This window comes from Varanus komodoensis, unplaced genomic scaffold (genome assembly GCF_004798865.1).
Source record: "Varanus komodoensis strain SLA01 unplaced genomic scaffold, ASM479886v1 scaffold6_4, whole genome shotgun sequence".
Lineage (NCBI taxonomy): Eukaryota > Metazoa > Chordata > Lepidosauria > Squamata > Varanidae > Varanus > Varanus komodoensis.
The window spans coordinates 14,677,509-14,692,368 of NW_025336347.1; the positions used below are offsets into that span (position 1 = coordinate 14,677,509).

General features: G+C 38.1%; 1 protein-coding gene across 7 annotated transcripts in view; it reads left to right on the forward strand.

Annotated features, from left to right (window-relative positions):
• Positions 1-14,860, forward strand: part of CADPS (calcium dependent secretion activator) — a 386,101-nt gene that overhangs the window by 255,564 nt on the left and 115,677 nt on the right. For 5 of the 7 annotated variants that reach the window (XM_044451840.1, XM_044451844.1, XM_044451843.1 and 2 more), the window contains exons 14-16: positions 2,101-2,202; positions 3,654-3,717; positions 4,923-5,046. In XM_044451840.1, the coding sequence (XP_044307775.1) occupies positions 2,101-2,202; positions 3,654-3,717; positions 4,923-5,046 (290 nt within the window). Of the gene's footprint in view, positions 1-2,100; positions 2,203-3,653; positions 3,718-4,922; positions 5,047-7,438; positions 7,508-8,348; positions 8,367-14,860 lie in introns of all 7 variants that reach the window. The other 2 variants (XM_044451841.1, XM_044451839.1) reach the window with 2 other exon arrangements.

Sequence of the window (14,860 nt, forward strand, 5' to 3'; positions counted from 1 at the left end):
CTTTGTGTGTGCACTGAATTTCAAAAAAAACAAAGACTAAAAGAAAAATACAAATAGTATAATGTCCTTGTCTAAAATTATTGAGTTTTAAGTGCTAAATATATATTATTTCGCTATTAATTATTTATTATATTTTGACATCTGTGCTTCTTAAAGTCAATGAAATACTGACTTTAACAGATTTTTTAAAAAAAAATCTTAGGGCCATTTTGATTCTTTAAAAGGGAAATAAAGCTTACCAATTAACCCCTGACAGGAGGTTCATTAGAAGCTTTGTAATCCCTTGCCAACTCTTTTGTATAGCCGAACTAGACTAGTACTAAGGATTTACAAAGCTTAATCCAAACTCTGGAGGAGGCCTTTAAGTTAAAACATTTGTTCAGTTTTAAGACTTATTATAATACTCTTAAAAGCAGAGAAATGCTTTCAGTTGGACACTGCATAGTGGTAAACAAATCCATATACTTATTTGTTGTCAATTGTAGGAAGCCATGCTGCTTATTCTGGCTTGTCAACATCTTTCCTGGAATGCAACAAAATTAATGAGGGAAAGTTGGAGGAATCACAAGATTCCCATCACTCTGCAGCCATTTCTTTCTCGGACCATATCAGTCTAAGGGCTCAATCCTATGAATGGTTGGATAGCAGAAGGTCCTGCCACTCCCAGGACAAGATGTTCTGGGACTGTTTTCTTTCAAAACAGTTCAAACAATAGGATTGTGTTCTATTATCAGTTTGTGTATCCCCATGCATGTTTTATAACACAGTTAACTTCTTGTACCACATCACAGGTATATGATAGATAAAATGCTTACCTATTGTGCTAGACAATATACTCTGATACACAAAAGTAATACATATAATAGCACTGGAAAAACTCTTTCTGAAATTGATTATGATGAAGTCACTCTTCTGAAACGTACAAAAGATTATCATGATTTCTATATATATTCTTAAGAAATGATTTTTTAGGGTTCCCATAGTTTTTCACCAAAACTTTTTCTAGGATTTTTAGTTAGTTATCTATTAATAAAATAAAGTAAAGTAAAGTACAGCTAAGCTTGGGTATACATGGGATTTACCCATACCTCAATCATCATTTCGGCTTCCGCGAATGGGGCGGCATAAAAATGTTTTAATAAATAAATAAATAAATAAAATGTGTACTTTGTCATACTACATGAACCCATTTCAGGCATTCTCAAATTGTGTTGTTTAAACAGGCAAGGTGTGCTGACTAGGCCTTCTCCATTGTCTCTGTCATTGTGCTCTACTTGATCAATCGGTGTGATGGATCACATGGGAACTGCTAGGACAGAGGAGTTTCATTTTTTCAAACTGTAGCCTCCCACATGGTCAGTGCAATGAGAGTGACAATGGATTGGGTACAATCAGTGCACTTCCCCTTCTTGTCTCTTTAAACAACAGACTTTGATGATGCCTGAATAGGGCAGATAGCATATCTCAGCTTTGATCTTAATAACTAATGACAGGTAGACCAAGATCTATATTAGCTCAAGGAGCGATCTCCCACAAGCTGTTCTCTACACACACAACCAGTCCACTTTCAAGACAGCCATTTAAAGGTGCACCCCAGAAGTATGAAGGTTTGCTGTTGAATTTTGCACCTCCTATCATAAGTCAAGAGAAGTGATTGTACCTGCGCATGGGAAATATTCATGCCCAAACTGAAGAACATTTGAAATCAAAAAACCTTGGAGACTTCCAAAATGGTTTGACATACCTGAAAAACATATGAGAAATGTTTTCATAGGACAATTGAGTTACACCGTGACTATTGACCGTACATTTAAGGGCTTCACTGAATGCAACCCAGGAAAGTATCCAAACAAGGTTACTCTGTCCAGGGCTAAGAGGCAGGACTGTGAAGTGAAACTTTGAAGGACAACACTTCACATGTGCACTGGGGCCTCAAGAGAAGTTTAGTTTGAAGTCATTGAGTTCACATAATCAGTTCTGTGGGTGCCCAGGATTCAAATGTTATTCTTTATTTCTATACGTGTTTTCACTGGAAATAGGATGGCAGACTGTAAGGACCATAAGATAAAATAGGCATTAATCTCAGTCTTTTTCCTTCAGACCTGATGGAATAGGAACTGTAACAGTAGAAGAAAAGGAACGGTTTGAAGAAATCAAAGAAAGGCTGCGGGTGTTACTGGAAAATCAAATCACACATTTTAGGTAATGGCTTCTGTTCGTCTTCCAAACATAGATCCAGTTTCAGATGCAGTAATGATGAATGCTTGCATTGCTAATGTTTAAAATGTTTCTAGCATGGTTGCATAAAATATGGCATTACCAATGATGGGAGTTATTAGACAAAAGGCTTACGCAGAGCTACTGCTGCATTATTGCTACTGAACGTTGCACTGACACAACATCAAAATGGCAAAATAGTTCAATGTGTTACAAATGTCACTTTCTGTATCTGTTTTTTTGAATATTTATCAAGTGCAAGCACTTAGAAGAGGAGGGAAACCAGGGGCCAGTTTGATTTTTAGACATTCATATTCTGTTTGCCCCCCTCAAAAAATCAACTTTTTGGGAGGTCCCCCAGTTTTTCTGATTCTGCTTTTATTATTCACTTTGCACCACATAGGGGCAATAGCTAAAGCATGCAATATGGCCGATTGCCAAGATAAGCAAACAATCTTTTCTCTTACCTTGTTGCTTCCATTTCCCCATCTCTTTATTGTCAGCAATTGGCTGTTCCTCCTCTCTTCAGCTCCAACTTGGAATTCCCAGATGTATCCATTTTCTTCCTGGAATTAACTGTAATATCACTGAAAGGTCACAGCCACAAAGCAATTGTGTGTTCCTTTATGTAGATTTTTCTTGATAGCCCCCATCTTAAAAAAAAAAAGTCTGTGATATACAAATCCATTATATTATAAGTATAAATTGTAAGAAAACAAATATACAGTGCAATATTGGTTCTCGACCTAAAAAAACTCTTTCATCAATCAAATAAAATGTTTAGATTTATTGCCATATTGTGAAAATCCTGGACTCCTTAAAGTCCACTAATTTAAGATATAATCCCGTACATTTTACATAGAAAGGACCTTCAACTTCCAATATGCCTCCGCCAACCTGGCATCATTTCGGAGGCCATAGAATTCTTGGGGATCTCAGCTTCAAGATCATGTGGTTTAGGAGCTGGGACTCCAAAGCTGGGAGCTCATCCCATTCCAATGCCAAAATACCTTCACCAGCTTCCCCCCACCCACCCCAGAAAAGTTGCATGCAGGCCTCTGAGAAGGCAAAAGGGGGAATGCCACAGGGCAGGCTGTGGAGAAGGCCAGGGCTAAAGGCTCACACTGATTCCATTCAGCATCCCATTCTCCTTCCCTCTCCTTCTCCAGCAGTTCAGCTGGATGACCAAAAAGGGGAGATTGCTGGCATCACACCTCACTCCTAGGATCAGATGCTTATAAGACTGTAGTCCTACTAACAGTATAGTTCAACCTGATTCCTTCTGTCTTAGACAGAAGCTTAAATAAAGGAATTTAGAAGAAAAGGACTAATCACTCAGAGGTCTTGGGGAAGTATCCTTTTAATCAAATCACTGTAAAGCCTGTTAATATAATTGCATAAGTGGAAAAGCTTTAAAAGCAATATATTTACCCTAGGTATTGCTTCCCATTTGGCCGACCAGAAGGAGCTTTAAAAGCCACACTATCACTCTTGGAACGGGTAAGCATAAGGAGGTTGAAAATCTGGTGAAAAAATGAGTTTCCATAGGTGTTTCTTTTCATTCAGTAGAATTTAAATTGGTTTGATTATATATCTGTTAGGAAACCATCTTCCTTCTGATCTCCTTGGACAGAGAGGTTATTTTTCATTTCCTGCGGTGCATGGTTTGTCTTATACAAGCAACGTTTTCATGCCATGATCTAGATTTCATGGCAAATTCTGTTTGGGCAGACGAACCTTTTTGCTCATCCCAGTTATATGGTTCTATAGTTTCACAGCCTTTCAAACGAGCTCTGTACACACTAACTGAAGCTTCATGTCCACACATGGAATTATGTGTTAATTATGGTAATGTTACAGAATAATGTTTGAAATTCTAATTCCAATTTTATTTGTTTTGAAGCCTTTATTTTAATAACAAAAACAATAGAAACCTTAAAACTGGGACTGTAGTCTAGTGTCACTGAACAAACAATTCGTATGCCTAAATTAAATTTGGAAGTTTACTACTTTAAATCTTAACACAAGAAGATCAAACTTACATCAACCATACCATCAACCATACTGTATTAACCTGTAACTTGAAGCATTTGCTCTGTGAGAACAAAGCATTTAAACTCAATCACTAACGGAACTAGTTCTTTGGGGGTCAATATGCTAGTGCCAAGAAGAATGCTGATTCCCCTTTTGCATGATTCCTGTTTATGTTTTGAAACTGTGAAAAGCAGCCTCAAAGAAGATCTTGTGGCATCTTAAAGACATTTACTGGGCGCACGGTTTCATCCGCATCATCAGACAGCATTCCTGTATCAGGCTGCAACACTCAACTCCATAAGAGGTCAAGCATTAAGTCAAGACAATATTGAACCACGTCTGCATGACATGTAAATAACAGATAACATGAGGATTCTTACAATATATGTGCTTCACGTATTCATCTGCACTGTTACGATGTAGGGATGTTTGGAAACTTTCTGACCACTTCCACATACCATTTCAAAGTATAAATAGGAAAGTCAGAACAGTGGAACTGGATGGTCAAGTCCAAGAAACTCCCAGGAACAATGGATAATACTATTGCTGTCCATGTGCTGGCCAGGAGAGGGAGACAAAGAGCATTGTGAGGGTAGATGAAATGTTCTATTGTTGTTGTTGTTTTTAATGTAATAATGATGACACAACAAATTAGTGTTTCTTGTATGAAGGTTTTGATGAAAGACATAGTTACTCCAGTTCCTCAAGAGGAGGTAAAAGCCGTCATCCGTAAATGCTTAGAACAAGCTGCATTGACTAACTATACACGACTATCAGAATATGCCAAAATTGAAGGTAAGATGATTTTATTACTAAATTTACATTTTGGGTGTTAATGTCTTTCAGTGAGACTAATGCGACAGCTGCATTTTTATTAAAAAAGAAAAGAAAGAAAAGTTAGCCTATACCATAGTAATTCTTTTACTATAGGATATATAACTGAAAAAACAAAACAAAATCATTTTCACTTTTGTTTTCAGGATAGGATAGGGTTAATATTTTATTTTTTCAAAACCGTGAATGAATGACAGAATCATTACTGCATAGGAGAGTAAGTAAGCATGTTTGGCCAATAGTACGGTGTTCATGCCTGCCATTTTTTCCAGAAAACAAAACAGTGAGATAAACATAATATGCCATTTTTGTCACTGGAAAGGGAAATGCAGCTAATTGTTTCCGACAGTGGGGTTCATAGAACAATTGAAATATTAGGAATTAAGAATGATTTAACTGTACTCATTCATTTGTGAGCCTACTTAAAATGCTCATTTTTTTCCCTGGGTAATGTTTTGCTGCCTTCCCTTTATGCATAGCAGATCTTGTCAAATCAGTTGGTCCTGTGCTTGCATCAGATTTCATTCTTGTCAATCTAAATTCACCACAGCTGATATTTTTGACCTTTTACATTATGAAGGAATAACAACTAGTGACCAGAGACACATGCAGCCATCAAAAAGACATTTTAAAACTCGCTTGGAGATATGCTTTTGGCAAGAGTTCTATACATGCAGATAGATCTTTACACATTAATCAATTTCATTGTTACCTTGTTGGTTGCTCTGTAGTAATTTGAAACTCCTACACAACATGGCAAAAGCCTTGCTGTTAGATGTATAAATGGAATTGTGTGGTAGAGATTGTGGTTTCTTGTCATTTATGAGCCTTTACTAAAGCTGTGTTCTAATTCCCTTAGAATAATATCACTAGAGAAAACAATATCACCGTTCAATTTTTCCCCTAGTCCTTGCTCCTCAGGAGGACTGGATTATTGTGATAAGTAACATATTTCCAGGGTCTGGACATTATACACCTCCTATCATTTTCAATGTTTTTTCCCCGTTGACAATGCAAATTGTGTACCAGTGGTAATGAATTCATTGTTATGCATCCAGTGAGAAACGCTTAAGAATTGGGCACTAAAAGGATGTTTATCAACTCTTGACTTAGTAATGAGCGATGAAAATAGAGAAGGAACGCAGGTCTCTTGAGCGCTATGCTATCAAGCAATCTATCAAAGCACTCAGCTTCACAGAACGGTTTTAATTGGTGAACTCTGTTAAAAATTTCAATGTTTAAATATGCTTCATGCGGACATGGGAGAATCCAGTTCAAAGGCAGCTTTGGGGTTGTTGTTTTAGTCTCCTTTTGAAAGGACACTGGGCTCCCTAGGTCTCTGTGTAACGCTCACTAACTCTGTCGGTAAGCTTTGCTCTCTTCTTTCAGATATATCTTTGCAAAAACAATCTTTATGATCTGTAAGTAAAAATGCATTCATTTCCCAAAACATAGAACAGTTAGTGTGTACTTTCCTTTTGTGCCTCAATTCTTCTTGATTGTGTTAATTATCTGCCCTCTTTTTTGGCACTGTGACTTTTAGGTCTGGGAAAATTTGAAGCAACAAACCTTCTTTTGGTTTCCTTTTTTTCTTTTTAATTCCAGCTGTTGTTTTCAGAGAAGTACTTCATCCCACACTACCTGCTCTCTTCTGCTTCTCTCCTTCCTTGTTCGTAGTTGATTCAGCCACTTTTCTGTGCTCCCTCTATGAAAAAGTGGTTGCATCAGTTTCAAAGCATGCTGGGATTGTTAATTCAAACAACCCAACATCCGCAAGCTGCATGCCTCAGGTTTTCTTTCATGAGCATAGTCCACTCATTAAAACTTAACACTATTATTATTTACTATAAAAATATTGTGTGACCCATTTTTCTGGAGGAGTCTACCATTTGGAAAGCAAATGCCTCCTTAAGTTGAGACAGCTGAATTTTTAATGCACTCGGTCTAAGAAACAATTAGCAGCAATGCTGCTTGAGGCTATGTTTATGAAGAAATACCTGTGAAAGCCTTAGATACTGAAGGCTAAACTCCTTAGTATCTCAAAGCCTTAAATCAATAGAATTCTATTTCCTTCTGTTCATGACGTTCTGACCATTATATTCCTGCAAACAATTCAGAACAAACCTTTAGAATCATGGTCACAATCTCTTTTGTGACTCATGAGCATGCTGAATGGTTAATCCAGTAAACTTCCAATTTTAAATCTCCTTTTTTATTTTTATCCTGTGTGTATCCCAAAATACTCTACAGCTACTTTCCTTTTGAGCTAATGTAAAGTTTTCCTCTGACCTATGACCTCTAACCTCTTTACCTCTGACCTAAGCCTCTTGCATGCCCAAATCCTCTTTTATAGGGAAAAAGAGAGAAATGTATGAACATCCTGTCTTCTGCTTGGCCTCTCAAGTGATGGATTTAACCATTCGTGAGTACCTTCCACCCTCCTCACCATGCCGTCTTCACTCTTTTCTGTTTTCATTACCTCAGTACAATCCAGAGCCAAACCAACTCACTTTCCTTGCTTCAAGTCTTTTAGCATTGGCTTGTCTGTTGCTTCTGTCTGTGAAAGTCCCAGTGTGAGAAGTCCAGTCACTTTTTATCAGCCTAAAAAGCAGGTTAGAAAAATTAAGCTGTATTTGTATGTGATGAACTCCAATTTGTCTGTAAGTTTTTTCAGTTCTTTCTGTCTGTGACCTGAATGCATTTTTACTTTGCTTCTGTGTAGCCCCAATTTGTAAACACTTGTCACTGGTACACAATCAAAAGGTTAGCAACTGTATGGGGGAGAGATGAGTAGCCGTCAGATAAAAGACACTGGGAAAGAGCCTTCCCTATTTTCCCCTAATACTATGTTTTTAAAATGTTTAACAACATGTGTATAAGACCACAGAACAATATGTCCCTCTACATTTTATCTTTTGTGTCCCTTGCCTGTCATTTTTCAAGCAGAACGCTATTCTGGATTCTTTATTCTTATTACTCACTATTATGTACCTTTATTTACCAGTCTGATAGCTAGTGTTTGTTCTGAGAGCTTCTACCACCTAACCACCAATTCTACAACTTTTTTTCTTCTTAAAACAAGTTGTTTTGATGATCCCATGCTTCAGGGTGGTGGGAGAGATTGGGCAACTTTTTCTTCTTTTTTTGAATGTCATATATCACACATAACTGGGGGGCATTTTAATCCACTTGCTCATTAATTCTGCATATCTGTTCTTGTTTTTCTCTCTTTCTCCTTGTTGCTTTCTCTCTCTTTCATATAGAGAATCAAAAGGATGCAGGTGAACAACTGTATATGCATTATAAATTGCTAGGATTGTTGAGTTTTTATTTATCTTTGTTTTTATAGCTCCTTAAGATTTGTACTCCTTATAGAGAGAAGTTGGAGTTGCAGTAATACTTAAGGAGTTAATTTGTGCTGTCTTAATTCATGTAGCTAGTGTTCCCCTCCCCTCTTTAGTAAGTTAGTTCAACAGGAATGCAGTGCAACCTTACTAGGAGATGAGACACAATCTAATTAAAACATAACTTGTTTACTCAAAAATCAATCCTGAAACAACATTTTGATGCCCAGTACTATTAACGGTCTGGCTTGCTGTTCAAAACACTGTTTGATATCTGAACTAATTCTCATTTTTGTTTTTCATATCTTCTTTTTTATTCCCTATTTGGGTGGAATGGTTTCTTGTTAATATGTACTAACAATACAGTCAGAGAAAAGTCATGTTTGTCGTAATATTTTTGTTTGTAATGTGGTGATGTAATGAAACAATTATACAGTTCAGATTTTAAAAATTAACTAGAAAAAATGGCATTGTCCAGATTCTAGGCCATGCTACCTTTATCATGATTGCACTATATAAGAAGTTTGTATTTAAAATTTCTTAAAATCTGAACTGTTAATTTAATTTTTATTTTCCCCCCAAGTCTTTCATTTATGTTTTGTGGAAACAGGTAGTCTAAATATTATTTTTTTAAAGAAAGGAAATCATTTTGAAAGAAAAGAATCATAATATTGTACAAAATTCTATCCTGAGTTGCATTAGTGTCAACTCTGAAAAAAGCTATTACAAAGTAATTTTGTGAGATTTTGTATGATAAATGCGACCCACCATGGGTTAAATAACCCACCATAGTTTGTCCAAGGACACCCATTTGGTAACACAACCTCAGTTTGTATGTATGTATGTATGTATGTATGTATGTATGTTGAACACCATGTATATTCATCTGAACCTGTCAGGTGTGGGTTGTTGGAATGGTCAACAAACTACCCAAAACCCATGTTCCACCCTAGCCAGGTTCAGATGACAAGAATAGACTGCACGCATGTGGCAAACTATGGTGGCTTATTTAAGCCACACTGGGTAAGAATGACCATGCAGGCTCTATTTCATTGTTTTATGCACAGAATGTTACTTAATGCTAGTTTGACCTACGTGATAGTATTTCAGTCTAATTGAAATTAATGGGATTCTACTCATTTAACTGAGCAATGAGTCAGAAAACCTGTACTATCTCTTAAAACCTGTAAGAGATAGTAAAGCAACATACCCAGCAGTTTGTGTGGCTGTGTTACCACAGTATCACACGCATGCAGCACCCCCAGCTTTATTGAATTTAACTAAATAATATATTTCTGCAAAGTTATCAGATATTCTGCCCCAGTGCAGTTCTGGACTGACTCACTGAATATGGTTAGGGTTGGCCTGACAGGATCAGTTAGCTTTATCCACATCTACTTGAGTTAAATGGTGGCTCAGTATACACTGGACATGATGCATATCTGCAAAATAAGGGGGCAGCTGTGATGACATGCAATTAATGTCATGTGTATCTTGTGAAATGGCCAAAATAATGGGCTTACAGTAATGAATCTTATGTATTTGGTGAACATGATGGTTCACTAGTCTGTCTCTTTATTTTTGAATAATCACCAGAGGAATGAGATTTTCTTCTAATGGTCAACACTGTCCACATTTTGGACATGTATATGTATATGTATATAATCTGTGGATTAATTGAGCCATACTGTATAGCATTATATATACATATATATGTGCATCCCATTCTATTAAACATGGATTATGGCTCTATCCAGTATATTCATGTTTCATATGAAATTATGCTTACCTTATCTTTTAGTCCAGAGAAAATGGTAATATAGTGAACCTCAAAGAAGTGAACTTAGCATCAGACAGTATTTTGAGAGAATTGCAGCCATATACATTTCTTCTGAAGTTAATAAAGAACTCTGGTTCGGCTGAAGTGTAGCATTGCAAATGGCGTATAATATAATGTAGAAGATTTCCTCAAGTTTTCATATGAATTTTTAGAAGAAATCAGCTCAAAAATAATTATTTCAGCAATCTATAGGATCTGAAATTTAGGTAGATATAATTTGTAATGCTTCTGAACAGCTAACTGAACATCTTCACTACTGAAATTCCCTAATCACTGTAATTCTCACAACAGCAATTTATTTGGTCTGTTCAAGAAGCATAATACGTCCTGCAAAAATAGGATTTTGAGAGTCTTCTTACAAATCAAATTTTGCCATTTACAGTCACTCGCAGTGGTTTATTTTGTATTGCAGTTTGTAGCTGATTCCTTGTATAGGTATGGTCCTAATTTTATTTAGTAAGAGTATCGTTTGTCTGGGGAAGGAAGGAGGTGTTGATTAGCTGCAAATGACAACCTGCATGTTAAATGGAGAAGGGAAGGAAACATGAGGAAATGAATACTGGAGCCAAAATATACCCATTTTATAGCATAACTCAGCAGGAGTGGGACACCTGTGGCACTTTGCATGCCTTGGCCTAGAATTTCCATCAGCTCAAGCCCTCATAGCCAATGGTGTGGCATCACTGGGACCTGTGGCCAAAGCACCTGAGTAGTCACAAGTTACCCATCCTTAACATAAGCAGTAAGAGTACTTACAGCTGTGATTTACAAACAGATGGTTATTGCCACTTTTGTAATTCTGTAATCAGCAAAAGGGTGCTCCACTGTTTTGCTGCGTAAATCATCATAATCTCCCTATTACTAAAGTGGGTTCAGCATGCCATGTAAGAGGCCCTCCATAATAGGACTTCCATAGTATGTTAGTCCCATAATAATCCCAAAGTAGGACTCCCATAGACTGTTTCACACATTGACAAACTATTTGCCCATCTGGCCCAGGATGGGCTTTTCTGATTAGCTGCAGCTCTCCAGAATTTCAGCAAGATTTCAGTCTTCACATCCTCACTGCTGGTATTCAGGGTCTGTGATCCTCCACGTGTTCTTGGAATCCAACTCCCAGTCATTCCATCAACCATGGGAAATGATCAGGAATTAGTCCAGTGATATCTGGAGGGCCAAAGGTTTTTCATTCCCAGCTTACATTCTTCCATCCATTCTTCTGCAGTCCAGGAAAATGACAAAAATGTTAGTGTGTGAGATTCTTTGAAGTTAAATTTAAGGAGAGTAGACCTAAAGAAATTGCTAGAAAGTGGCAAAGGCATGTATGTTTTACATCACAACACTTCTAGAAAGCAATCTGATGTTCAGACATAACGCAGAGAGTGTTTTCCTGCTCTTTTCCCACTAGGACTAGTCAAAAGAAGAAATGCAATTGCAAGCCATTGGTGATTCCCGAGTTCTTTAACCCAGAGCTGAGTGTTTGATTTAACTAGAACAGGTTTCAAAGTTGGAGGGCTTCATCTGAAAGAGAACATTATTAGACATCAAACTAGTGGTACCACTGATTTTCCCACAGCAATGGGCAGTACTTGTTATCTGCTTTGACCTTTTATCTGTGTGCTGGGTTATATTGTTTCTGTGTGCTTCGATTCTCCAGAAGGTGCGAATTTCTAAGGCTAGAGTGCTTACTCTGGAGTTAGCTTCCCTTGGAATGAAAGGCTTCATTGGAGGCTGACTGAAGTTTTATAAGATTGGCATTCATTTCCTGGTTGAATGTTAAACACCTGTTCAGGTATTTCAGACGTCGCACTCCCACATCAGATGTCTAACTCTGAGCAATAAAGGAACTCCAGCTTGGTCCTTTCCTCAGTATTATTCTGTATTCAAGTTTAGTCTTGTCCCTTCTGCTTTGCTTTTCTAATTTCATGCAGATGTCTGGCTCCATCCCTTTCCATGAATAGTAATGGGAGTACAAGGATGGATCATCTCCACCCATCACCTGTGCCAGCCTTCCCCAGCCTAGCCCCCCACAGTTGAGGTTGCACTCCAACACTTCTGCAGGGAACTAGGCTGGGAAAGGTTGAGCCATGCTGTCTTAACGCCCATTGAGATAGATCACATGAGTGTTAAGAGCTATTGACAGTCTTTCCTGAAGTCCTAAAAAGTATTGCCTTCGGGCAACAACACTGATAGTTCTACTGGCACCAATAGGAGAGCGTGCCAGTATTTATTATATCAAAGAAGAAGCCTCTCAACTTGTAAGGGACGGGAAATGCCTTGCCTTGTGTCATCAAGGAAAGAGCTGCACACAGGTGGCTAAAGAAACCATTTTCTGAGCGTGCAGTAAACTTCCAATGTTCTTGCAGTTTCCTAGTTTTGCACATCCTCAGGATGGTACAAGTTAATCAGGTAAATAAAAAAAGAGTTGCCCTCCTCTGTAACCTTTCCAAAAGAAGGTGGGATGCCACCCATCAAGAATATCAAGAGGCTCAGTTGAGCACATCCAACATGCACAGGGCTCCAGACAGGCATGTTCACCTCATTTGTGTGAATCAATATTTCCAAGTGATCCTGGTGGCAGCTTCAGTAAACTAAATCGGAGGGTTCACAGAGGCAGTAGCTGTACAGGGATGCCAGCTCGCACAGGCCTCCGCGTAAGCCATGCCCATCTGCAACCCAGCCAGCCAGCCCTCTGCTATCTCGGGTATTCCCATGGAGGCCAGCAGCTAGTGTGAATCAGCCCCGGGAAATGAGGTCTGTTTAGTACACATACATCCATAAATAAAAATAGGGTACTTTTTAAAAAATGCTGCTTGTGTTATCCGGAAAGCAGTAAAGAGGAGATTCGAATTTGGACTTTTCTAAGACAGTGAATTGATCTTCCTACTGCTACCCACTGCCTTTATAACATAGTATGAAGCAATTACTTTTCATGCCAGTGTTTGGCAAGAGCTATCTATATGCACTTGCTGGCATCAGCAGGGAATCAGCAGGGGTATTTTAATTACTATTGTGGTGCATGTTGCAGAGCTTCAGGGAAATATGCACAAATCCTCTCTGACTGCTTTCAAAAACACTTTCTGTTGCTGTTTTTACTATTTCAATTAAAAAAAACAAAAAACAAAAAAACAAAATGAAACCACAGTGGATCAGTTTGCTGACAACAGCACAATCCAGTCTAATGTAGGTCATGTGTTTTATATTTTAAAAATAACTTGATAAGGCTAGCTGCTATGGCCACTTTGTCTTATGCTTCTCTCTCTCTCTCTTTCTCTCTCCCTCCCTCCCCCTCCCCCCATCTTTTTTCTTTTCCTTCCTTCTCTTCCCCAATTATTCTGCTTTGTGTACACGTGCACACAGTAACTGCAGTTGCACAACCCAGGCATGTTTGACAGCTGTAGAATTTAAATGTCCATCAGCTCTGAAATATATTTTTCAGCTAGGTCACTGTAGGTGTCTAGGTCTTCAGCAAATGCCAGAAATGTGCAGCTGCTGGAAAACTGAGTGGTTGAAACATGTTCAAGGCTGCTGCAGACTAGGATCACTGCAGGGCTTGCTGTGCAGGTTAGCTGTATCTCATGGGCGCAATTCTCCTCCAGCCTTGATATCCTTTGAGGAAACATCTCTCGCATACTTGCCAATCACACTGCAACAGAATGGGAGCAGGTCAGATGAAAATCATCCACAACAGTAATGAAGTAACTGCTGCTTGTTGGGTGAAAGGGATTGTGTCTTTTTACAAGGGCTGCACATGTTGGGGAGCGCTGTAGATAGTGTACATTCTGTGGCTTAATAATTAGTAAATATGTTTGTGTATGTGCATCAAGGTTGCTAACAAAGGACATATCTCTAAAGAAGCAGAGATAGTTGCCGGGAGAGGCATGCTGCTTTCCCTGGTCCACAGTGTCTAGATTGGGTGACATTCTATTCTGTCACATGTTATGATAAAGATGCATATAATTTTGTAGGGTGTGAAGAAATCAGATAGGGTTTTTCGCCCTCTCTCATAGTCCTAGAACCTGGTGGCGTCCAATGAAGCCAAATGCTTGGAGAGTCAGAACAGACAAAAGGAAGCACGTCTACTTACCTTGCATTCTTAAACTAAGTGAATCCCTGGGTTTGGCTACAACCTCATGTGGTTTTAAAAGAGGCTTAGTCAGATTCATGGAGAATGACCCTATAAGTAGCTAATAGAAGAGGAAATTGGAAGCTCTTTTCCAGTTAGTTGTTGTATGGTTTGTCAAAGAGATCATTTTTAAGAATGTGGGTCCCCTGCTCTATTTTTAGTCAGACAAAACTGAAATGCATCCAAAATGTCCAATGGAATGAAGAGATGCCATCTCAAGATGTTGAAAAACTGTAGTTTTAGTCCCATCTTTCAGCTCTCTATATGGGCTTTTTTCACAGATGTGTATTTTTCAAAGTGCCTGCCGCAATCTCTGTAGGCATTTCTAGAAAGAAGGCCAATATGTATTTTTCAAGGCCAAAATGTGTAGGCCAACTCATTGGAATAAAATTACATATTTTTCAAAATGTTTAAATTTTGCCCTTTTATTCCATTATGCAGTTTTCATTTGCAAAATGTGTTATC